We start from the raw sequence: 25,907 nt of genomic DNA, 5'->3' as shown, positions 1-25,907 counted from the left end.
ACTTAGGGCCATTCAGCTTTTAAATAGAGGTTAGAAGTCAGATCTCCACGTCCCGTGCTAGAGGCTGGAATGAATTAATCAGGCAGAATTTCAGTCCCTGAGGAACTCGCAGTCAAACACGGGAAAGAGAAAGTAACAAATAATTAATATATAGTATGGCAGATGAAATAGCAGAATTGTGTGTAAAGTATTGGGGCGACACAGAGATGGCAATTAATTCTGCCCGGAGAATTCGCAGTGAAGGTGACACTTGAGCTGTAGTGGGCGATTTCTAGACACTGAGTCTCAGAAGCTGCCGGAACCAAGGTGCTGCGGGAGTTGAGTGAGTCTCGGTCGGATATTGTTACAGGACCGGATTGAGGCCGTTCCGTCAGTGTTTTCGGACGCCCAGCGGTCGCGGCTTCTTGGGCCGATCTTCAGCTGGCACAATTACAGGCCGCGCAGCAGCAAAGGATGAATGGAGCTCTGGGAAAGGTAACGTAGGTTCCACGCAAGCTGGGCGCGGGGGAGGTGGTGAAAAGAGCTGAGCTGCGAGATGGCCGCGGGGCTCTCACGCTGCTGCAGACATCCGGGTAAGAGACTTGGGAGAGAACAAGGCTCTTCCCAGCAGCAAGTGGGGCGCCTTGTCAAAGGGTTGCGCTTAGTCGTCTGCTGCCGGGGAGTTAACCCGCGCGCCACGCCCCGCTTCGCGCTACCCTCGCCTCGCATTGGCCTGGAAAGAAAGGAGCCCCGCAATGGGAATCACAGCGGAATAGGTCCAGATAATATGTACGACCTTGAGCAGGTCATTTTATTTTTGCTTTAGGTCATCAGCTTCCAGATTTTTTTCTAAGAATACCGTTTTGACTCGCTGAACAGATTGGGATGTGAGGCTACTTGGCGACAAGGGAAGGGTAATAATAAAAAAAATGTTTACTTACAAAACCTTAATTACGTGACTGCAGTAAAACCGTGTGAAGCACGTGAAGCATTCCTTGACTTTCCTTTGTCCTCTTAACAGATTTCAGCTGTGCTTTTTCAGTTGTACCATGCTGCTTAGAATAATGACTTTTTTTTTTAGCAATTTATGTTAAAATTTTATTCGAGGCATTAATTTGGAGACTGTACTCCATGATACACAGCATGATCATTGCTGCTCATGGATCTACTGGTCCTAACTTTGGGGCAGCCCCTGAATGTCTCTAGGTTTGTTTCCTTAAGGTCCCAAACCTCACTTCATCCTTAATGAAGTAACTCTCTGTTGTTCACTTTAGCCAAATTGTGAAAATTTAACTAGATCTGGTGAAAGGATAATAGAAAAAAATCAAAGTTTTAAAATTTAGCTGTTAAAGATGGTCAGATTGGTGGCTCCACGCTCCTGCTCTAAGAGCCTTGATTCTGAGGAATGCTGAAAGGGAGGGATCATTGTTCAGGGAATACTGTTTTTGGCCATTCTATACTCCTGAAGAGCCCATGGAAATCTGTCATAGGCTATCACCTAAAGATACAAGGGCATATAGGGCCCCTCTGGGTCTGATGCCACTGTTCCCTTCCAGACTCCTTTGTTACTGACTTCACTCTTCCGTTCTGCCCTATTGCTTTGGCCAGGTAGTCTCTTCTTTATTTACCAAATGCTGAATTCCTAATCTTTGATCTTGTGGAGCTCTCTCACTTGGAATGCCCTCACCTTTTTCACCACCTATCCAAATGCTCCATGGTTTAAGGCCCAGCTCAGGTCTCATCTTTTCCTTAAAACCTTTCAGACCATTCCAGCCAAAGTGCTTGTTTATTTTTTGAACTCTTAGCTGGTATTATCTTTTGGCATCTAATCATATGCAGTCTTGTGACCATCCTTGTCTCAGCCTGTCTGGAAGTGTTAGTTAATGCTTTACATTTATAAGGAAAACACATGGGATTTGCATCAGACCTGTGTTCTATCTCTTGCTAGCTGTGTGACCTTAGGCAGGTTATTTGACCTCGCTGTGCTTCAGTTTCTTATCTGTAAATGCAGATAATGGTGCCCATCATATGGAATTGTTGTAAAAATTATAGAAGATAATGTAAGTAAGAGTATTTTCTAAGTGTGAAGGACTATACAAATAGGAATATTGATATTATTCTATAGTTAATAAACTGCTTTCATTTCCATAATTTTATTTGAGCTTCATGATATGAGATAATCCTGGCAGACACAACAGATAAGGAGGTGGAAGCTACTGGTGCAGTGTCTGATACATAATAGGTTCTCAGATGCTTTACCAAATGCCTGAATGAACGAATGCCTTGCTTATAGGTGAACAGTCTCTTTTGTGGTAGTGCTGAACTGGAGCCTAGATTTTCTACACCTCCTAAAACCCCACTGCCTTTCCTCTTCTGAGTATCTTGCATCTCCCTAATTTGATAATAATCTTGGTTTCTCTCATCTGTGAAATGAGGAATGAAAACCTTCCTTGACCTTCCCAGTTGTCAGTCCTTCCCTTCTTTGTGACCTGTGCAGCCCATTATACTGATCTCATTTCAGTGTAATAAATAATTTGCACATCTACTTTCCTCATTAGAAAGATTGAGGGTAGGGACTTCCCTGGTGTCCCAGTAGTTAAGAATCCGCCTGCCAATCCAGGGGACACGGGTTCGAGCCCTGCTCTGGGAAGATCCCACGTGCCGCGGAGCAGCTAAGCCCGTGCGCCACAACTACTGAGCCTGTGCTCTAGAGCCTGCGAGCCACAACTACTGAGCCCACATGCCACAACTACTGCAACCTGTGCACCTAGAGCCCATGCTCCGCAACAAGAGAAGCCACCGCAATGAGAAACCCACGCACCACAACAAAGAGTAGCCCTCACTCACCGCAACTAGAGAAAGCCTGCACGCAGCAACGAAGACCCAATGCAACCAAAAATAAATAAATAAAAATAAAATAAAATAAAAAATTAAAGAAAAAAAGAAAGATTGAGGGTAGGCAACTGTATTTTCTTCATGTCTGTATATATGCAGCCTACAGTGTACTTGACCTGATAAATATTGAATGAATAAGTGAATGAAAAAATGTTGACATTATGTGGTAAGTACACAGTAGAGCTGGGACTAGAACTTCAAACTCTTAGCTCAGTGCTTGTGACCCTAAGAAATCATTTCAAATTTTAGATGAGTGAGAAGCTCAGCTTTACTGGAATAAAACTGGGTGGGATCACATACCTCTTTAGGTCAACAGAAGTAGTAAAACAGGGTTGATACAATTAAGACACTAATGCTGATAGTCATCAGACTTCAGAAAACATATTGTTTGATCAAGATGGAAGGATGGTGCCTGTGGAAGTCAACATGCACAGGGAATTGGTAGTGACTCACCTGCTGAGTTACTTTGCAGAGAAAATGGATGGTCCTGGAGTGTCAAGCTCAGGTCTGGATGTCACTCACCCTCAGATTACCATTCTTTTCGGGGATTACCGTACCCTTGAGCCACAAGGATATGATTAGGGGAGTGGTGGTGATCACAAAAGATATGCTAGCCTTACCAGCCCAGAAGGAGCAACCTTGGGGACTGATCTCATAGTAAGATGTTTTCAAATGAAAACACTGAAGGCTAACATGGAGCAGAGTTCATATGAACAAATAGAAGTGAGGATTGAAAAAAATGACAAATCAACAGACATGAATTAGGAGGACATAAGAAGATATGAAACAGGAGGACAGAAATTTCAGAGGGCCTAGCAGGGCAGGGAGTCCAAAAGCCCAGCAAAATGGTCAAGAAGTTGGCTATTTCCTGGTCACTACTACACTGTAAGTTCTGGAGGACAGGGACATTTCTCTATTTTGTTCATGGTTTTATCTTCAGCACTTGTCACATACTAAAGTACATATTGTTTAATAAATGAGGAACTGAACAATCACCACTGTTATTGTCACTGCTCCCAATTTGACCGTTAACAATATGCCTTGCACTTGCTAAGTCCTTTTCATATAATATCTAATTTAATAGTATCAACAACTCTATGAGTTGTTTTTTGTTTTTTTGTTTTTGGGTTTTTTTTTTTAATTTAACTTATTTTTTTATACAGCAGGTTCTTATTATATGAGTTGTTTTATAACCTCTTTAGAGATAAAGAAGCGAGGTTTGGAGATATTTACTAATTTGATCAGCAAATATTTATTGAGCACTTGCTATGTGCCAGAGAGTATGCAAGATGCTGGGATGTAGTAGTTCCTGTCTTCATGGAGCTTATATTTCCAGCAAAACAGACTAATTAAACATATAACTACCTTTTGCTGTATACCTGAAACTAACACAATATTGTAAATCAACTATACTTCAATAAAAAAAAGTATAATTACTTAACCGTGATAAATGCCTCAAAAAAAAAGATTCTATGTGCTATATGGTGTGTATAACAGCAGAATTCAAGTAAGTCTGAGCAGTTAAGAAAGTTTTCTTGGCAATGTTACATGACTAAGACTTAAAGAATGATAGAATTTAGACTGGGGAGCATGTGCGAAGGCCCTGAAATGAGAACACGTTTGGAGCTCCAGAGGGCCCAGAGGAAATTGAAAGGGAGAGAAGCAAGGGAACTTGTATCAAGGGAGAGTGTGCGGAGAAGTATGGGGATGAGAGTTGGGGAGATGGTAGGGGATTGGGCTTACATTTCAGTGACCACAGTTGTTTTGAAACATTTTAGTCCTGGAGGAAGGTAGGGAATTAGGCTTAACAAAGCTCAGCTGTGGCCTAGAAGTGCCATCCAGCAGTATGGTGTGAGGCCAGATAATCCTTTCTTCCTCCCTTCCTCTCAATCTCTCTCTCTTTCTTTCTTTTTAAAATCGAGATATAATTCACGTACCATGATATTTACCCTTTTAAAGTGGATAATTTAGTGGTTTTTAGTATATTTATAAAGTTGTTCAGCCATCACTACTAATTCCAGAACATTTTCATCACTCTAAAAAGAAACGTTGTACCCATAAGCATTTACTCCTCAATTCCCCCCTCTACCCACCCACTGGTAACCACTAATCTACTTTATGTCTCTATGGATTTGTCTGTTCTGGTCATTTCATATAAATGAAATGATATAGTATGTGAGGCCAAGTATTTCTTAAGTGACTTCCCAAAGATCATACAGCTAGTAACATGGAGGAGCTGATATTCAAACCCAGGTCTGTGTGAATCTATAACCTGTGTTCCTAACTGCTGTAAAGACTCAGTGCAAAGACAGGCTTTGATAGTCACCATATTAAACACATTCAGAAGAGAATGGCCAAAGGAAAAATTACAAACATAATCAATTTCGAAAGAACTTAGGAAAAGGTCAGCTCGAACACCACTTATAGCTGTGTGCAGCAGACATATTAATTAACATTTCTGAGCTTTGGTTTCCTCACAGTAAAATGTGGGTAGAAATATCTACTTCACAGAATGGTTGTGAGGGTTAATGCAAATGATGCTTGGCATAAAGCAGGTGCTCAACAAATGGTAAGATTATTTAGGCTATTATTATTATTATATGAATTTTGCTGCTATTAAATTGGTATTGTTCTTTTGAGAGGTAGTATGGCAGAATGGAAAACATGGGTTTTAGAGTCAGATTTGGTTTGAATTCTTATTTATTTATTTATTTATTTATTTATGGCTGTGTTGGATCTTCGCTTCTGTGCGAGGGCTTTCTCCAGTTGCGGCAAGTGGGGGCCACTCTTCATCGCGGTGCGCGGGCCTCTCACTATCGCGGCCTCTCCTGTTGCGGAGCACAGGCTCCAGACGCGCAGGCTCAGCAATTGTGGCTCATGGGCCCAGCTGCTCCGCGGCATGTGGGATCCTCCCAGACCAGGGCTCGAACCCGTGTCCCCTGCATTGGCAGGCAGATTCTCAACCACTGCGCCACCAGGGAAGCCCCTGGTTTGAATTCTTGACACCTCTTACCAAACCTATAACTTTAGGCAATTTACCTAAGCCTCTGTTTTTTCCTCTATAAATAGAGACAATTATTTCAATGCCTCTATTAGAGGATTGGTGTAAAGATTGAGCAAAGTGCTTAGCACAAAGGATGTACTCAATAAGTGATAGTAACAATGCTATTTTAAATAATATTTGTTAATATACAAATATATTCTGTTAATATTCATAAGACAGTTGCTTGCCTCATGGGCCCCTTACCCACTTCTGTCACCATCCACCCCAGGGCTCTGGTGTCTGAAGCTACTCACACACCATAGATTTTGCCCCGTGACTTCAGTTCTTAAGTAGCTGTGTAGTCCTTTTCTGGTTCCTGACTCCCAAGCTCATGGGACAAGTATTTTTGTAACCCACTGCAACAGCTCTGTCCTCATTCATTCATTCAGTAGAGTCACTGGCCTTCTCTTCCATTTGGTCCGGAGCTGGAGCTGCTCTTCATTTGCTGACTGCGGGGAGAGAGTATTTGTGGATACAGTCCCAAAATAGATTACTTTTGTCCTGATAAATAATGCCGAGCATTGCAGGGGAGAGGAAGCACATTTCCCAGAGCTGAAAGGGAGAGTTCACACCACAGTTTGAATGTCTTCCAGACAGTTGGCAACCCTTAAAAAGGTTTGGCTTTTAGATAATTAAATCCATAGCTATTGTGGAGACTCAGAAATCTGAACAATTAAAGTGAGGAAAAATCAGTCTCATCTAGATCTTTCTTCCCATCCAATACCTCTTCTGTATGAAGTGACCCATTTAAGAATACATTCTGTTCACTCTGATTTCTATTCTGTTTGTTGTGGTTGATAGATCTTGCACCTGGAGGGACGTTAGAGTCATCTGTTCTTACTCCAGAGAGGGGAAAATTACTAGCCAATCACTAGTATGGTGACCAGTGTGGGGGGAGCCAGCCAGAGCTCCTGTGTCCTGGGGCTTCCAGTTGCCTGCTCTGTCTTTTATGCTGGCCAATATAAGGTTAAGCATATTGTACACATGTTTACAAAGTCTTTTAGTATCTGATTTAATTGTCATTTTTAGGATTGTCTGCATACTTTGTCCTTCCTTCTGTTATTCATATCCTTCCCAATCTTCATGACCTCACATTCTCTGGGAGACATTTCCTAAATTTGATCATTTTCCCCCCTGAATTCCTAAACACTAACACATTCATTTATGGGAGAGAAGGTGTAGAATAGTGGAAAAATTATAGGCTTTGGAGTCAGAGAAACCTAAGATCCTATGCTAGTTCTGATAGTAGCTGTTTGACTTTGGGTGAATTACTTAATCTCAGTTTCCCCAACTGTAAAATGGGATAATAATACTTGTCCTGTAATGGAATTATGATTTAGACACATGGTAGGTGCTCAACAAAATAGATGTGGGTGGTAATAAATGGTAGCAATGATTATCACTCATTCACATCTTCCTAATCATTTATTTATTTACTAAAACAACAGGAAGATATGACTCTTGCCCTTGAGGATCTCTTGGTTTAGCATAGTGGCCTATGGGTGATGTTAAGAGTTTCAGTGAATCTCTTGAAGTAATATGCAAACTTTTTTTCCCCCTTACTTACTTAATTTATTTGGTTCTACGTACTACATTTTAATTTTTTTTTTTTTTTTTTTTGGCCACGCCATGCGACATGCGGGATCTTAGTTCCCCGACCAGGGATCGAACCTGTGCCCCTTGCATTGGGAGCATGGAGTCTTAACCACTGGACCACCAGGGAAGTCCCCTACCTGCTACATTTAAAAAAATTGAAGTAGAGTTGATTTACAGTGTTTCAGGTGTACAGCAAAGTGATTCAGTTATATATATATGTATATATACCCATATTATATATATAGATTCTTTTTCACATTCTTTTCCATTATAGGTTATTATAAGATATTGAATATAGTTCCCTGTGCTAAGTATGCAAACTTTTGTATATTCGTGTCTATATGTATTTGTCTGGGGAGAAGGTTCATGACTTTGGGCAGATTATCAGCAATATCTGATCTGTAACACCCCAAAAGCTAAGAACTTCTCCTGGCCATCAACACCTGGATTCCCTGCCAGAGGTGCTTGTTGTTTGTGCCACCTATTTTGACTTAATCATATAATACTGTGATATTGCTTAGCTGTTTAATACAAATGTGTATTCATATCTTCAGCCATTCAAATTCCTATAAGACGGGTTGTGCTTACATTTTTTAAACAGCTTTATTGAGATATAAGTCATATACCATACAATTTGTCCATTTAAAGTATACAATTCAATGGCTTTTAATATCTATAGAGCTGTGCAACCATCACTACAATCAATTTTAGAACATTTTCATCACCCCAGAAAAAAAACCCATATCCCTTAGTTGTCATCCCCAGCTCCCCAGACCCCCCCAGCCCTAGGCAACCACTAGTCTTTCTTTCTCTATAGATTTTCCTATTCTGGCTATTTCATATAAATGGAGTCATACAATATTGGCCCTTTGTGACTGGCTTCTTTTATTTAGCATAATGTTTCCAAGTTCATTCATGTTGTTATATTTTGTTTTTACAGTCCGTTTCATATTCAGCACAGTAGTTGACACATAATAGGCTTTTTAAATTTTTTATTTTTATTTTTTAAAACTTTATTTTTGGCCTCGTTGGGTCTTCGTTGCTGTGCATGGGCTTTCTCTAGTTGTGGCGAGCAGGGGCTACTCTTCGTTGCGGTGCGCGGGCTTCTCGTTGTGGTGACTTCTCTTGTTGTGGAGCACAGGCTCTAAGCACGTGGGCTCAGTAGTTGCAGCGCATGGGCTCTAGAGCACACGGGCTTCAGTAGTTGTGGTGTGCAGTCTTAGTGGTTGTAGCTCGCAGACTGTAGAGCGCAGGCTCGGTAGTTGTGGTGCACGGGCTTAGTTGCTCTGCGGCATGTGGGATCTTCCTGGACCTGGGATCGAACCCGTGTCCCATGCATTGGCAGGCGGATTCTTAACCACTGCGCCACCAGGGAAATCCAGGCTTTTTTTCCTTAATTTTTAAAAAATATTTATTTATTTATTTACTTATTTTGGCTGTGCCGGGTCTTAGTTGCAGCATGCGGGCTCTTAGTTGTGGCATGCAGGCTTCTTAGTTGTGGCATGCAGCCTTCCTAGTTGTGGTATGTGGACTCTTAGTTGCGGCATGCAAACTCTTAGATGCGGCATGTGTGCAGGATCTAGTTCCCCAGCCAGGGATCGAACCCAGGCCCCCTGCACTGGGAGTGCAGAGTCCTACCCACTGGACCACCAGGGAAGTTCCCATAATAGGCTTTAAAAAAATAAAATTTAGAACAGTTTTAGAATTACAGAAAAGTTGCAAAGATAGTACAAAGAATTCCCATATACTTCATATCCAGTTTTCCCTATTATTATCTTACATTAGTATGGTACGTTTTTCATAATTAATGAACTGATATTGATATATTATTATTAAGTCCATACTTTATTCATATTTCTTTCATTTTTAAAAATCCAGTGTCCTTTTTCTGTTCTAGGTAGGATCCCATCCAGTATATTATATTACATTCAGTCATCATGTCTGCTTAGGCTCCTCTTGTCTATGACAGTTTCTCAGACTTTCCTTTGTTTCTGAAGGCTTTTACGCATAATAGGCTTTTAACACGTAAATGTTGAAGGAACTGAAATTGTTCCTCATAGTGGACAGGATTTTCTGTTTGTGTTATGGGACCTTAAGGGCATTTATTATTTATTATCTAGTTACTTTATAAAAAGAACTCCTCTATGTTAAGCACTCCCTTAGTAAACCTATAGCAGTGATCTTTTGAGTGGGTGCCAGCAGGGCAGAGTGAGATTAAAATAACTGGGTTGTTGGGGGTAAGATTGTGGGGAGTGGGGGAAGCTGCCACTGCAACTGCCTCCTCTCATTATTATTGTTTTGTTCATGTTGGTATATTATCATTATTATTATTATTATTAAGAGAGTGTGGTGTAATAGAGGCATAGTCTTTGGAGTAAAACAGTCCTCTTAGCCACTTATTAGCTATAATTTCTTGGAATATAATTTCTATGGGCCTCAGTTGCCTCACCTGTAAAATTGCCTTGCAGTGTTTTGAGAATTAGGGAAGAGTTCAGAAAGTCCCTTGCATGGCGACTGTGCTTGACATGTACATAATAGTTGTTGATTGATATTAGAAAATATAAATCAGGGACTTCCCTGGTTGTCCAGTGGTAAAGAATCCACCTTCCAATGTAGGGGACGCAGGTTCAATCCCTGGTCAGGGAACTAAGATCCCACATGCTGTGGGGCAACTAAGCCCACGCGCCACAACTACTGAGCTCGTGTGCCACAAACTACAGAGCCCATGCACCCTGGAGCCTGTGTGCCACAACTAGAGAGAGAAAACCTGCATGCCACAACGAGAGAGAAGCTCCCGCGCCACAACTAGAGAGAAGTCCGCATGCTGCAACGAAAGATCCCGCATGCTGTAACTAAGACTCGACGCAGCCAAGAAAATGAATAAATAAACAAAATAAATAAGTATTTTTAAAAAAGAAAATATAAATCAAATTAGAAAGGGGAAATAGGGTGAAAAAAAAGCAACCGAAGATGTGCGGGTGGTTGGGCTTCTGTTTTTCGAGCATTTTCTGTAGTGGGTAGAATAGGAAAGAAGATGGCCTTGGTTTGCCTGCATGTTTGGTATAACTGTAGGGCAGCTTCTTTGCTAGACAAGAGACTTTGGTTCCGTTTTGGTTTGTGTACTGTGGGTTTCTAGCCTCTATGTGAAGAGGTACTTGGATATCTGTGAATTCTTACAATTGTTCTAACGTGGCTGTTTTGCTGTAGGCGCTGTGTCTGAGGAATGACACCATTTTTAAGCAAGCCTTTTCCCTCTTGAGGTAAGGATATTAATAACAGTAAAAATATAGCTAATATTTGCATTCCACTAGGTAGTTCACACAGCATTCTTCTTTCATCATCTCCACTTACATGTTTACTAAGCATCTCAAGCATTAACTCCCCTGCCAACTTACTCCTTCCCCATTCTCAGTAAATGACAGCTCCATTCATCTAGTTGCTCAGGACAAAATCCTTGGAATCATCCTTGACACTGTTGTTTCTCTCACTCTACATCTAATTCTTAAATAAATCCTGTCAGCCTTGCTTTTGAAATATGTTCTAATAATGCAAGGCTATTGCAAGAACCACTTCACTGGTTCTCTTCCCTCAGTTTCACGTCTTCCTATTCATTGCTCACCTATTGCCAGGGTTAACTTTCTAAAACTTAAACTTGATCATATCACTTTTGTGATTAAACTGCCAGGAGCTTCCCACTGCCTACACAGAGTAAAGACAAAACTCCTTAGCACAGTGTTTGAGGTTTTCATAACCTGACCCCTGATTACCTCTTTTACCCTGCCCCCTTCCCTGCTGCTTAAGTGCCACTCACATCCACCTGCTTGCTGTTCCCCAGATATACTACTTTCATACCTCTGCCTAGAATGCTTTTCCTGTGGGGCTAAATAATCGAGAATAGTTCTTAATTTTTAAAACCTCATTTCAAATAGTTTCACCCCTCTGGTGAAATGAGCACGCTTTCCTTTGTATTCCACCAAATCTTGTACATGTTTTTGTTCTGGATCAGCACTGTATAGTGGCTCGCATCTGTTTACATATCTCTCTCCCAACTAGACCATAGATAGAGACATTTTACTTACTTTTGCATCCTCAGGACCTAACAGATTGACCCATAGTAAGTACTTAATAATGTTTATGGAAAGAAGAGAAGGAGGAGATAAGGAAATATGTAGCATTGATGTATACTAATGAGGAGCATACAAGTTTTGGTAGCTTTGCAAATAGATGTGGGTATCTAATTGTATTCAACATACTTTCTTCCTCTTTTTAGGTTCAGAACATCAGGAGAGAATCCCCTCTGTTCTGCAGGTAAACAGTTATTTCCTGATGTAGTCTTCCTGCTTTAAGTGACCCTCTAACACTATAATAATTTTGTCTAAAAAGATGCTTAACATATCTTTGAGAAGAGTGCCTGGGACCAAATCCTACCCCTCACATGGAACAGGACAAAGGGCAAGAACATAAAGTAGTGGGTTAAGAGCAAGAGTTCTGTAGTAAGTTTGGATTCCAACTCTACCACATACTATCCTGTGACTTTTAAGTACCTCTCCATAGCTTGGTTTCCTCACTTTAAAAAATGAGGAGAATTATAGTACAAACTGCAGTGAATTATTTGAAGATTCAGTGAGATAAAACATATAAAGTGCTCAAAAATAGTTAGTATTATTATTATTCTTGCTACTATTTCAGACCTTTCATGTCCATTATCTACCAGGCTAAGGCTTTTCTTCCAGTATTTTATCCAAAATGAATGTTCATTCAATCTGGTTAACTCAATGAATTTCAATCTGTTTCAACCCTATTATTTGCCATTTTTGCTTTGTCTATTATGTGACAAATTTCAAAGCAGCCATTGGATGGTAATGACATCTGTTTTTTGACTGAAGAGTATCAGAAACAGGGAATTCCCTGGTGGTCCAGTGGTTAGGACTCTGCACTTCCACAGTAGGGGGCATGGGTTCGATCCCTGGTCGGGGAACTAAGATCCTGCAAGCCACGTGGTGTGGCCAAAAAAAAAAAAAGTATCAGAAATAAAGGAATGGGAGCAAGGAAGGGAACTAACATTTACTGAGTGCCTAGTATGTGCCATGCAGTGCATAAGAAGCTTTACATCCATTAATTATTTCAGAAGATGGTGGCAATGTGTAGAGAATCACCACTTCTACCAGGCCTAAAGCCCAGCTTCTCAAAATATGTGCTTCTTTTTATTTATTCATTCTCTCAACAAACATTTATTGGACCAGGCTGTGTTTTAGGTGCTGGGGGTACAAAATTAAGATGATATAGTCCTTGCCGTTTGGAACCTTACAGTGTTATAAGAAATAATTTTTTCCCAAAAGAATAATATAATGAACACTTCTATACCCATTACTTAGATTCAACTGTTGTTAACATTTTGTCATGTTAGCTTTCTTTCTTTTTTTTTTTAATAACAAGTTGCCAACAGCACTTTATTTTTTCTTTTCAACTTCCTGTTCTGCAGCTTCCTTGGCCCTTTTTGCCCAGATGCCAAAGAGCCGGGCATTGGCGTGGGCCATGCGGAGACTGGCAAAGGCCTTGAAGTTCTTCTCCTCCTCTGTGATGACTCTGGCCTTCTCCTTCTTGTAGATGTTCCGTATGGGCATGACTGGTCCGGTCAGCTGGGTGACCAATTTGAGCTTTGCAGCAGAGCTGTCTCCTTGGGGGCCGAGGGCTTCCTGCGGATCTTGCGCGCTGGCTGGTTGAACCACGTGGCCACGCGCCGCTGCCAGTTCTTGTGGAAGTGGGGCTTCAGGATCATATCATTACGGCTGGGCGCCATGGCTGTGGCCGACTGGCCTGGGGAGCAGGGAGGACGGGGAGCGAGTTAGGGCCCGGGCGTGGCGGCCCGCCAGCGCGTGCACCCATGTTAGCTTTCTTGATCAGGTGTTATGATACTTCACCCCTGAATACTTAAGCATGCATTTCTAGAAACAAGGATATTCTCTACATTCTATTAAAGAACCACAAAATCATTATCTCCCTGAAGAAAATTAATAATAATGCCCCAGTGTCATCTAATACTCCGTCCATTTCCTCAGTTGTCCCCCAAAAGTCTTTTATGGGGTTGTTTATAACCAAGAGCCAATGATGGTTCATGCTTTGCATTTTGCTATGATGTCACCTTTAATGCAGAACAGATCTTTCACTATTTTATTTCTACAACAGTTGCTTTTTGATTAGGCTAGACCATTTGACTTATAAAATTTCCTCCCTTTTTAATTTGATTATTTCTGTGCGGTATTTTTATAATATGTTCTTCTGTTCCTTTCCTGCAAACTAGAAGTTATGTCTAAAAGCTTTTCTAGATTCAAGTTAAACAATTTTAGCAAGAAAACTTAATAACTGATGCTCTGAACTTCATATTGCATCCTATCAGGAGAGGAAAAAAAAAAAAAACTAAGAAAATCTGATCATAAAAGTGAAAAGCAGCCATTTTAGAGAATATGGAAAATAAACACACACACACACACACACACACACACAATACACACACGAAGAAGCTGAAGGAGATGAAGAAAATAAAAATCACTTGTAATCCTACCATCCAGAGATTATTGCTTAACATTCTGGTGTATATCCTACCAGGCCTTTTTCTAGGCATTTCTTTCTCTCTGTGTGTGCGTGTGTGTGTGCGTCTGTGTGTGTATTTTTGTCTTGCAGTAATGGGAACAAATTATATATAATGCTTCATAATCTTTTTTTCCTACTTAATCTATGGTGAACATGTTTCTACTATAATAAATAAATATCTACATAATTATTTTGAATATACTGCCTTAAATGGAACAACTTGTAGGGTAAGAACCTGAGTCTGGTTTTGAACATGTTGAGTTGGAGTGCTTGTGAGGAAGATATACTAAGTAGTCCATTGGAGACACTGATCTTGAACTCAATATATAGGTCTGGGTTGAAACTGTGAATTTGGAAGTCATCATATTGTTGATTTTAATTGAAGTCTTGGGAATGAATGAGACTTCCTGAGGAGAACAAGTAGAGAAGAGGCCCAAGGATCAGGCCCTGAGGAACTCCAACATTAAAAAATTGGGTAGAGGGTGCAAGATATGGCTAATGACCTTGAAAAGGGAGGCCAACGTGGTAGGAGAACACCAGGTTAGTATAGTTTCATGGCAGCCAAAAGGAGAGTGTTTCAGGAAGGGAAGAGTGGTTAACCACGTTACAATTTCAGCTGTGTGCTGCTGAGAGGGGATCGCAAAAGACATGAACTAACGATGTTCCTTGGTTTCGACAACATAGAGGTGACCTTAGGGAGAGTAGTATCTGTGTGGGTGTGGTGAGGTCTGTTGTGGAAATCAACTGCATTGACAGGTGAATGGGAGTTCAGAAGTTAGAGAAAGCTATTACAGACAGTACGTTTAAGAAGTTTGTCTTTGAATGGGAGGAGAGAGGATTGGCAGGAGCTGGAGAGGGATGTGGGGTTAAGGAAAGTTTTTTTTGATGGTTATTTTCCTCTTAATTATACTTTTAATTTTGAAAGATATAAAAAGTTATAAAAAAGTGAAAAGGGTGATATGTCAAATAAACCCAGATTTGGCAATTATTAACATTTTGTTAGACTTTCAATTTTTTTCTTGTATATTAAAAAATAAGAATTATGTTCAAGACCCATTTATTCCCTACTCTTGGTATCATCCTTTATCCCATAACCAGAGAAAAAGTTCATTTTGAACTGGTATGTATTCCGAGGAGGGTTTTAAAAATATATTAAAATTATCAACTGTTAAAAATTATAAAAGCATGCAAATGGTAAAAATAAATATAAATTGACGAAAGGGTGTATGATAAAAGTTTGAATTTTTTTCTATTTCCCACCTAGTCTCACTCCTCAGTGGTATGCATTGATAGCAGTTTCTTGTATATTTTTCAGGAAAGTTTTATGCGTATATGAACATATATGTTATAATGCTGGACATTTAGGTTGTTTTTAGTTTTTGTTATTTCAAAAAATGCTGCAACAACTGTTTCTATACATCTTTATAAACTTGTTCTGTACATTTGTAAGATAAATTCTTGGAATTGAAATTGCTGAGTCAATGGGTTGTCAGTTGAAAATTTTGATAAGTATTGTCAGATTGCCCTTCAGAGAAGTTGTATTAATTGACATTTCTATTTTCTGGCCAAAACTGGGTTTTACAAAACATCTTACTTTTTCGCTGGTGAAAATTATGTCTCATTTTAATTTGCATTTCTTGAGAAAGTTTGTCATCTTTTCATATTTTTTTGGCCATTTGTATTTCTTTTCTTGTGAACTGCCTGCATATATTTTTTGCCCATTTTTCTTTTGAATTGTTTGCTTTTTCATTTTTGATTTGTAAGAACTTTTTATATAGTTCCTTTTTTTTAATGAAAATTTTTTTTAATTTATTTAATTAATTTATTTATTTTTGGCTGTGTTGGGTCTTTGTTGCTATGCGTGGGCTTTCTCTAGTTGCGGCGTGAGGGGGCTATTCTTTGTTGCAGTGCGTGGGCTTCTCATTGCCATGGCTTCTCTTTGTTGCGGAGCACGGGCTCTAGGCATACGGGCTTCAGTAGTTGTGGCATGTAGGCTCAGTAGTTGTGGCTCACGGGCTCTAGAGCGCAGGCTCAGTAGTTGTGGCGCACGGGCTTAGGTGCTCTGCAGCATGTGGGATCTTCCCGGACCAGGGCTCAAACCCGTGTCCCCTGGATTAGCAGGCGGATTCTTAACCACTGCACCACCAGGGAAGTCCCATAGCCAGTTGTTTTAACATTTATTGAAACATCCATCTTTGCCCCATAGATTTGAGAATGTCACTTTATCATATACTAAGTTTCCATATGGATCTAGAACTACTGTGTTGTAACTTAGTATTGTTTTATAGATCTGTCTGTATATTTGATACCAGTACCAAGCTGTTTTAATACTATTGGTTACTGTAGTTTTGAGGTATATTTTAGTATCTGATTCCGAGGTAGTTTTATTTTGCTTTTGAAACTGGATTAAATGGGGCATGCTAAATGCTGTTGAAAAAAATCCAATTGAATAAAAGATCCTTTTGAAAAGAGAGGTAGGGACAATAACAATTTACTCAAACAGCTTCCTATTTGGAGAAATTTAAGTTGTCTCCAAAATTTTGCAATGTAAACAACACTACGATAAACATCCTTGTACATTAGTATTTGTGCCCTTGTGTGATTATTTACATAGGATATATTTCTAAGAGTCTAATTGTTGGGTCAAAGGAAATGCACATTTTAATTTTTTTTTTTGGCTGCACTGGGTCTTTGTTGCTGCACGCAGGCTTTCTCTAGTTGTGGTGAGCGGGGGCTACTCTTCGTTGTGGTGCGTGAGCTTCTGATTGTGGTGGCTTCTCTTGTTGCCTAGCATGGGCTCTAGGCATGCAAGCTTCAGTAGTTACAGCACACAGGCTCAGTAGTTGTGGCATGTGGGCTCAGTAGTTGCAGCGTGCGGGCTTAGTTGCTCCACAGCATGTGGGATCTTCCCGGACCAGGGGTCGAGCCCGTGTCCCCTGCATTGGCAGACGGATTCTTAACCACTTTGCCACCAGGGAAGTCCCAAAATGCACATTTTTAAAGCTATTGATGGGTATTGCCAAACTGCTCTGCGGAAAGATTGTACCATTTTATAGTTTTTTTGGTATTTGAGAATCCCTTTTTATACACTCATCAACATTGTTATTTTTTTAATATTTGCTAATATTAATAAGTTTAAAAATGCCATCTCTTGTATTTGTAATTTGCATGTCTTTGATTACTAGTTGGTTGAACATATTTTCGTACATTAACTGGCCATTTATCCTTTCCTTTGCCCATTTCAATTGTGGAATCTCAGTGCCTAGAAGGCTCCAAGGCCCAGGGTAACTCACCAATATCAGCATGCCAAGGTAATTCTCTGTGAAAGGACACAGCTTTGTTGGCATTTTTCATGGGTCTTTGAGATTTCTTTAAAGTCAGAAATTTCAAAATTGAATTATAATGGTGTTCGGAAAAGAAGAGTAGGAAGCAGTGTCCTGTTCCTACCTTTACACATCATACTCTCTGTGGGCCCTGGGTACCATCCCAGCTGCTCTCTCTAAGGGATGGGCCTCATTGTAGTGACCATCTTTTTCTTACTGATTTAAACGTACATGGAGAGGTAGAAGTAAATATATAAAGAGGTCTAAAGAGGTTAAATGAAGGGAACTCAGACTCTTCTTATTATAGCATGAGCAAAAAGGTGGAGTCATCAAAACATGGTACATTCGGGACTTCCCTGGTGGTGCAGTGGTTAAGAATCCGCCTGCCAATTCAGGGGACACGGGTTCGAGCCCTGGTCCGGGAAGAACCCACATGCTGCAGAGCACCTAAGCCCGTGCACCACAACTACTGAGCCTGCGCTCTAGAGCCTGTGAGCCACAACTACTGAGCCCGCATGCTACAACTGTTGAAGCCCGCGTGCCTAGAGCTCGTGCTCTGCAACAAGAGAAGCCACCGCAATGAAGCCCGCGCATCACAAAACGAAGAGTAGCCCCCGCTCACCGCAACTAGAGAAAGCCCACACGCAGCAACGCAAACCCAACACAGCCAAAAATAAATAAATAAATAAATGAAATAAATTTATTAAAAAAAAAATGGTACATTCAAGTCCAAATAGTTCAGTGTAATTAGAAAAACTGAAAGAAGTTTGAAAAGAGATTTTGAAAAAAGTGGGTAGCCGCCAGGGCCAAATCATTGCAGATTGTCTTGGTAAAATATCTCTAGAATTTCAAAACAAAACAAGCAAACAAAAACACCCCAACACTTACTGAGCACATACCGTTTGCCACATGCTGGGGTGTATCTGCCCTTCAGCAATGTGTATTGGATGGAGAAAATATCCTGTAATTAGACTCTTGGCTGGGGTTACCCCAGCTTTTTCCTCGTTCCCTCCTGCATAGCCCTGCCAAAATGCTTGTTCCAATTTTGAAGGAGAAATAATTAAAATAAAGTTGTTTATCCCCATCCTGGATTGATGGGTTTAGTTCCCAGTTAGGTAAACAAGGACATTGAAGGACAGTTGGCTCTGGCATATATAAAGGGAAGGGATGTGTTGTGGGAGAAGTCAATACATGATTACATTCTATAATTGTACTAACTGAAAGATTTTCAAGGCCTCCTTTTGAAATCATGGGGTTTTGTATCTTCTTCAACGAAAAGAGTTGCCTTTTCTCTCAGGAGGCTGCAGTGTTAATATGACAGCAGGAAACCAGCTTAATGACACAAGCAGGGGAAGAAATTCAGTTGAACTTAATGGAAATCAGAGGCTTTCAAACTTGTAAATTTTATAATTAAAACAACTGACTAATTAAGCAGTTTAACCACTGGTAATTTGACCAAAAACCTTTCATTTAAGGGGGAAAAGGGTTAATTTAACAGTAGTTTGAACCAGCTTCTTAATTAACCAGCTGCTCTAATTATAGGAATTGCCCCAAACTAAATTTGAAAATGCCTCCTTGCCAAGGAATTCCAGTAGATTAGAGGCTGAGGCAAGCATTTGTGGCATTTTCACCTGAGATGTGTCATCATCTCAAAGATCGCTTTTGGTTCTGCTACTTGAAACCACTGGTGGGTGATTGAGTTTCTGTGTACTTAAAGATGGTGACGAGTGCCTGGGCTGTTGTTGTTTTTTAATTTACACAAAATATTTTACTATATAATGGAGGCATGGGAGAGCTGCAACTGTAAACTCTTGATGATGTTTGTATGTTTAGGGCAGCACAGAGACGACATTTAAGCTGGCCATGGAGGCTGTGAAGGATATCACCAGTCAGAGAGGTGCAGTCCCAGCATGGGGGACAGCCCAGCACCACACAGAGGCATGAGAACTGCATGGTTTATACAGAATGGCAAGTGTAGCTCTGTGGCTGAGAAGCAAGGTTTTAAAAGTCTGGAGGATGGAGAGTGAGGACATGAAGTGGTTGGAACTAGATTATAAAATTGAGACTCTTAAATGCTTGCCTAAGGAGTATGAACTTCAGGCAGTGGAAAATCATCAAACATTTTGAAATATAGCAAGGACCTTCCTTGTCTCATTTATTGGTGTTACTGTAGTGCCTGATACAGTGCCTGGCACAGAGTAAGTCCTTTTTAAAAATTGTGTGTGTGCAGTGAATAAATGGTTGAATTAATGAAAAAGAATAACATGATTAGGTTTGTGTTTTAGAAGGATTAATTTGTCAGCTTTAGAGGATGGAATAGAGAGGGGCTTGTGGATACAGGAAGACTAACAACAACAACTCAGCCAAGGATGGGTTGCATCTCTGCTTGAACTTCCATCCACACTCCCCCTCCCACCACTTTCCACCCACAACAACCAAAGTGATCTTTTAAAAACACATTAGACATATAATTTCTCCGCTGTTCAGCATGAAATCCAAACCCTTAACATGGCTCAAAGTGGTGGGTTGCAATCCACTGCCCTAATCTCTGGTGCACTCAGCCCCTCTCGCTTTGCTTCAGCTACATGGACAGTCTTTTTGTTCCTTGAATGTGCCAATCTGTGTCCCCCTCTGGGGCCCTTGCACATGCTATTCCCTCTGCCTGGAACATTCATTCTCTATCTTTTTACCTAATAAACTCCTATCTGCCTTTCAGGTCTCAATTTATTTTATTTATTTATTTGAGTAGATAATGCATGTACATGGAACAAGTTTTAAATGATACAAGAGTATAAAGTCAACAGTAAGTCTCTCTCTCCTGCCGTCTAGCCACTTCTCCCTGGGGATAACCACTATTACTATTTTCCTCTGAAATCTGGTTTCAGTTCACATGTCATTTTTTTTAGAGGCCTTTCCTGATATTCCAATCTAAAATAGATCCACTGATTGTATTGCCATAGCGCTTTTTATCATTCATCACAATTTGTAATTTCATATTTATTTTGTGACTATTCCCTCCTCCTACTAGACTATAAGCTCCATAAACAGAATTTTGTTGGCCTTGTCCCCTGTTATATCTCCACCTCTTTGCATCATAAGTACTGAATAATTAAGCCCTCCCTAAACTTTTTGCCTGTTTCTGTAAGCTCATCTCTTGCCACCCTGCTGCTTATACTCTGCCTTGAAATTCTCTCTCTGGGTCTTCCCCTCCCCATACTGTGTTCTCTCTAACTCCTAGTCATCTGTCAGGTTTTACTTAAAAGCCACCTGCTCTAAGAATCCTTTCCTGACACCACAAGTCCAGCCTTAGTGCCTCTCTCATGTATATAGCCCTTATTGAGGTAGCCCTTATCACCTGCATTGATATTACTGTCTCGCCACTAGATCATAGATTCTGTATTGCAGGGACTTTGTCTTTGCCCATTGTTACAGCTCCAGCATCTAGGGCAGTGGTTGGTACCAACCCAGGCCTGCCGTGGATATTGGGTTGGTTGTACATTGCACAGCTCTAGTGTGTGCCATTCACATGGTTGTGAGGGTATAATTGTTTCTGGCTACCCCGGTGGGTAGTAATACATATTTGTTGAATGAATAAACATGCTTTGGAGAGTTCAGTGCTTTTTAGGAGGTCATGTTTTAAAGTCATAATAAAATCTTTTTGGATGGATTAATTTTCAAGGCTCTGATCTGAGGATGATTGTGTACCCAATCAAGGGGATTTGGATATCAGCTCTTTGGGTGGGGCCACAGGTTGCAGAGTCTGGAAACTAAAGCCTCAAAGAGTCAGCTGGGGCTGTGGCCAAGACGATGCCTCAGTTATGTTCAGTGCTCTTTGGAAGCCTCTGCCAAAAATACCTCCTTCTTCCGTGCGTGGTAAACTCTTACTCCTCTTTCAAGAATCAGCTGTTGGGACTTCCCTGGTGGTCCAGTGGTTAAGAATCTGCCTTCCAATGCAGGGGACACGGGTTCGATCCCTGGTCGGGGAACTAAGATCCCACGTGTCGCGGGGCAACTAAGCCTATGTGCCACAACTAGAGAGAAGCCCATGCGCTGCAATGAAAGATCCCACGTGCCGCAGTGAAAATCCTGCGTGTCGCAACTAAGACCTGATGCAGCCAAATAAATAAATAAATAAATAAATAAATAAAAAAGATGGGAAAACTGACTTAAAAAAAAAGAATGCAGCTGTTACCTCTCTGAACCTATTCCCCTGTACCGTCCTCCACTTCTCCCCGCTCACCCCTAAGGTGGAGTTAGTTGTTATTTCCTCTAGGTTCCTTGCTCTCATCTCCATTAAAGTATTTTGTACACTATAAGGTAATTATCTGCTTTCCCATCATCCTTCCCCAGTACACATTGAGTGTCTCTAGGGAAAGTAGTATATTTTAGTCATCTTTGTAACTGTCCCAGTATCTATTCAGTTGTTGGCATATAATAGTAAATGCGGACTACTGCACATCATGGAAGTGATCCATGATATACCAGGGTTGTCTTGATGAAATACTGTGGATTGTAAACGTAGGGAAAGTCTCTGAAGCCACGATTCTTGATTGGCCTGGCACAGAGCAGACCTGCTTGGAAGCACATTTTAGAAAAGAGAAGCTTAAGAAACATTTCACTTGATGTCATTAGACTTTTCCACACCATTTTGTGTTTAGCCCCCCACAAAGTGGTGGCCCTGGGGAGATGCAGGACCACAGGAGCTGGGAGGAAAGGGAGCATAACCTAGGACTAGTACTTTTCCAGAAGGTAGGGAACAAGCAAGAGAGACAGACAGACATAACAGAGCTGTGTAGGGCTGGTTCCAGTGAAGGGTAGAGGTAAGGAGCTGATATCAGATATGGGAGCAATCAAGTCTAGCTAGATTTTTTTTTTTTTTTAATTTGGCTGCATCGGGTCTTAGTTGCAGCACGCGGGATCTTCGCTGTGGCATGCGGGATCTTTCGTTGTGGTGCGTGGGCTTCTCTCTAGTTGTGGTGTGTGGGCTCTCGTTGCGGCACGCAGGCTCCCTAGTTGTGGCGCGTGGGCTTCAGAGTGCAAGGGCTCAGTAGTTGTGGCGCGCGGGCTTAGTTGCCCCGCGGCATGTGGGATCTTAGCTCCCCAACCAGGGATCAAACCCACGTCCCCTGCATTGGAAGGTTGTTTCTTAACCACTGGACCACCAGGAAAGTCCCTAGCTAGATTTTGTATTCCAGAAATTCAGATGTTATAACACATCTGAGAACAGGCTGTTCAGTCACATAGACCTGGGTTTAAATTGCAGTTCTGCCTTTTACTTGCTGGTTGACCTTGGCCAATTCCTATTTTTTTGAGCTGCAGTTTCTTTATTTGTAAATGAAGATAAAAATAATGAGGATTAAAGGAGAATATGTATATATCAGCAAGTCCTTCTTTGAAGGGAATCTGGGTGGCATATCTCTGGGTCTACCACAGTGAATATGTGTATAGAGATCCTATTTTTTACATACACACTGTTCTGTACCTTAGGTTTTTAGTTTTTATTGTTATTCACTTAAAGTCTGTTGGAGATTATTACATATCAACACAAATAAAGCAAATTAGATAGTTTAAAAAACTGTGGAAATTTGTGATTGTCCTTTTTCCTGGTTGTATTTGCCACCTGTCTCTTTCTCTGAACAATCCTCATTGGAAAACTTCAAAAGGATTATTGCCTGTTGAGGAACAGAGAAAATGAGAGCCCTGTGAGAATGTATTTTGTCCCCCTACCACCAGTGGCTCTAGCAGGAGAGAATTTCTCAGTGAAAGATGGGTGGTGGGGATTAGATATAGTCCAGGGGCCAAACGGAGAGAAAAATGGGGTAAACCGAGTGTCAGCTCAGGATCAAGAAATAGCTCTGGTTCTTTAAACCAGCAAGAGGCTCACTATCCCCAAATATTCCATTTCACGATGGAGAATTTGTCTCCTCATGTATGATCTATCTGTCCCTGGAGGAGCTTTGAAACAGGTTTGTCTTATTTTCTCTCTTTTAGGTGGCATTCTGCTGAGCATCAGTCGGCACTACAGGTCACAGCCCACGCATGGCATTGGAAGATACAAGCACCTAGTTAAAGCACAAGAGGTAAAAGGGGCAGGGGTCCTTTAGAAAAGGATAGTGTGCAGCTTTTACAAAGACCCCGAAGATCAGATGTGTATAGGTTGGATTATACTGGAGCTAGAAAGGATAGAGGGTTGTCCTTCAGTCCTCTCCAGTTAATTAGTTTGGATATGATCCAGAGTGGAGATGTTTTTGCCAGTTCCTAATCTTGTCCCTAGGCCAGGTTATCACAGTGAAAAGCAAATGATTTGGTTTTATTATTTGTGACACTTAAAGAAAATATCTTCTTAGTACTTAGTTCAATGTGGACCTCACAATGGAAATATGTTCAGTTCAGTTGAATGAATGGTTTGTGGCACATAGAGGTGGATTAACATTGTCAGCCAAATAGCTAAGTTTTACAGTATTTACAAATTTAAAATATGTATGTGTTTCTTGAATCCATTATCACAGATAACTGGGAGTTATTTCTAAGCATTGTAAGATTATTTAGCCTATTTCTTTGGCTCCAGCTGAAGGATTGCTTCTGTGGTGGTTAGATTTTTTGTGCATTTGCAGAGGATTTTGTAGTGGGATGGACACAAAACTGGCTTGAAAGCCAGACAGTCTAGCTTTGAGTCACGATTCTATCACTTCCTGTAAACAGTATAGTTAGGAAGATTTTGCTGTTCTACTTGGAGAGATTTCAACATCGCTTTTGGTTCTTTGGCTTAGTTCGATGCTCCCATGCAACCCCACACATCTCCCATTGCCTCTCACCTTGGCAGAGGTCCAGTACCACTGCATTTGGGCCTCAGAAGCCACTAAACTTGCCACGTTCTCCTGAGCAACATCCTTATATCAAGGAATTTCATGACAGGAATGTTGCCACACCTGAGGCTTGTATCAGGCACCTTCCCAGCAGGAAACAGCCCTAGTAAAATTGTTCCTTTGTGATGAGAAGAGTACTGAATTGGGAACAAGGAAACTTGTGTTCTAGGCTTGGTTCTGCCAGTTATTAGCTTCGTGATTTGGGGTAAGTTAACCTAACCTCTTTGGGCATAGCAGTCCCTGAAATTATATGTAAAATGTTTTCTATGTGTGACTTTTTCTGGGAAGAGAGTCCATAGCTTTTGTCAGACTCTTCACAAAGTTTGAGAAACTCTGGATTAGAATATCTTCAAGAGTCTTTCAGCTCTGATATCATGTAACTCCATAATGCTATGATACATTTTTCAAACATCTATTATGTGCTAGGTACTGTTGGGGGTGCCTTGCCTATTCAGACTGAGTTGCAATAAAATTTTATAGTATGAATGAACAAGACCTGGTTCATGCTCACAGGGAGCTGATAAACCACTAGAGATAAGACACAAATAATTATGCTCCCAAGCAGAAAGTGACAAGTGCTAAAAGGAAGATACAAAGTGCTATTTAAAATTCAGAAGAAGGAGTGATTTACACACTTCTGAGTTGTGACACCTCAGAGTAAGTTCTTGGAGTTGTTTTATTTTGGGATATCCCCCTTCTAAAAGTCTCACATAAATTTAGCAGGAAATAAAATTAGTTTTGTTTGGGTGTGAGTTTTTTGTTTTTTTTAATTTCTTGGGATCCTCCCTCATAGATAATTTTCTGTATATACCATGCTCTGGCCCAGTCCTTGGCTTGTTATAAAAGCTTAATGGCATGTCTAATGCCATCTGTCCCATCTTTCTCTCCATCCTCCTCTCCCATCTCATGGATACCATACTCAAATCATCATACTGTTTTGAGACCTCTCACATGCTCTTCTGTCTACTTGGAAGACCTGCTCTCCTTCTTCACTTGGCTAATACATTCTGGACATCTAAATCCCATTGAGGAAGCAGGATGAGGAGGGGAAGAACAAATCTCCCCTTCTGAGAAACCACTGACTGCCTGCACTGGGTTACTTGTCCTATCATGAGCTGCTGGAGTTCCTAGTGCTTCTTCTATTCTAGGACTTGCTGCTCTGTTTTAACCACCTGTTTTGATGACTGTTTCTCCTCCTAGATGATGAGCTTCCTCAGGGTAGAGGCCATGTCTCATATTTTTTCTGTATCCTCAGTGTCCAGCACAAAGCCTGGCATCAAGTAGAGGACAATAAATATTGACTGAGCTGAACCTAAATGTGGTTATTGGAGCTGCCCCGAGGTTTTATAAATCAGAGCTGGCAAACAACCCATTCTCTGCAAACAGCTGCCTCCAGATGACCTTGGTTGCTTGAAGGGAGTGATGCTCCCTTTTGTTAGGGCTGTAGGCTTTTCTCTGATGTCATTCATTGTTCCAGGGTGGCTAGCACAATAGGGCTGGATAGTGATGGAAGCTGCTAGAGGCTCCTCACTTCCCGCACGGAACAGCACAATGAAAACTTTCATCCGCCAGCTTACAGAGGCTCTGTCCCAAGTCCCTGTCCCTTTTGTACCC

The 25,907-nt window shown here is 40.9% G+C and overlaps 1 protein-coding gene and 1 pseudogene across 3 annotated transcripts in view; one reads left to right on the top strand and one right to left on the bottom strand.

Annotated features, from left to right (window-relative positions):
* Window positions 1-358: 358 nt before the first annotated feature.
* Window positions 359-25,907, top strand: part of MRPL48 (mitochondrial ribosomal protein L48) — a 56,196-nt gene continuing 30,647 nt past the window's right edge. For 2 of the 3 annotated variants that reach the window (XM_061202882.1, XM_061202881.1), the window contains exons 1-4: window positions 359-474; window positions 10,721-10,773; window positions 11,784-11,821; window positions 23,419-23,507. In XM_061202882.1, the coding sequence (XP_061058865.1) occupies window positions 454-474; window positions 10,721-10,773; window positions 11,784-11,821; window positions 23,419-23,507 (201 nt within the window). In that variant the 5' untranslated portion in view covers window positions 359-453. The remainder of the gene's footprint in view (window positions 475-10,720; window positions 10,774-11,783; window positions 11,822-23,418; window positions 23,508-25,907) is intronic. The other variant, XM_061202884.1, reaches the window with a different exon arrangement.
* Window positions 12,937-13,313, bottom strand: LOC133099300 (large ribosomal subunit protein eL13-like; annotated as a pseudogene).

Source organism: Eubalaena glacialis, chromosome 10 (genome assembly GCF_028564815.1).
Source record: "Eubalaena glacialis isolate mEubGla1 chromosome 10, mEubGla1.1.hap2.+ XY, whole genome shotgun sequence".
Lineage (NCBI taxonomy): Eukaryota > Metazoa > Chordata > Mammalia > Artiodactyla > Balaenidae > Eubalaena > Eubalaena glacialis.
This window is presented reverse-complemented; position numbering and strand designations above follow the sequence as displayed.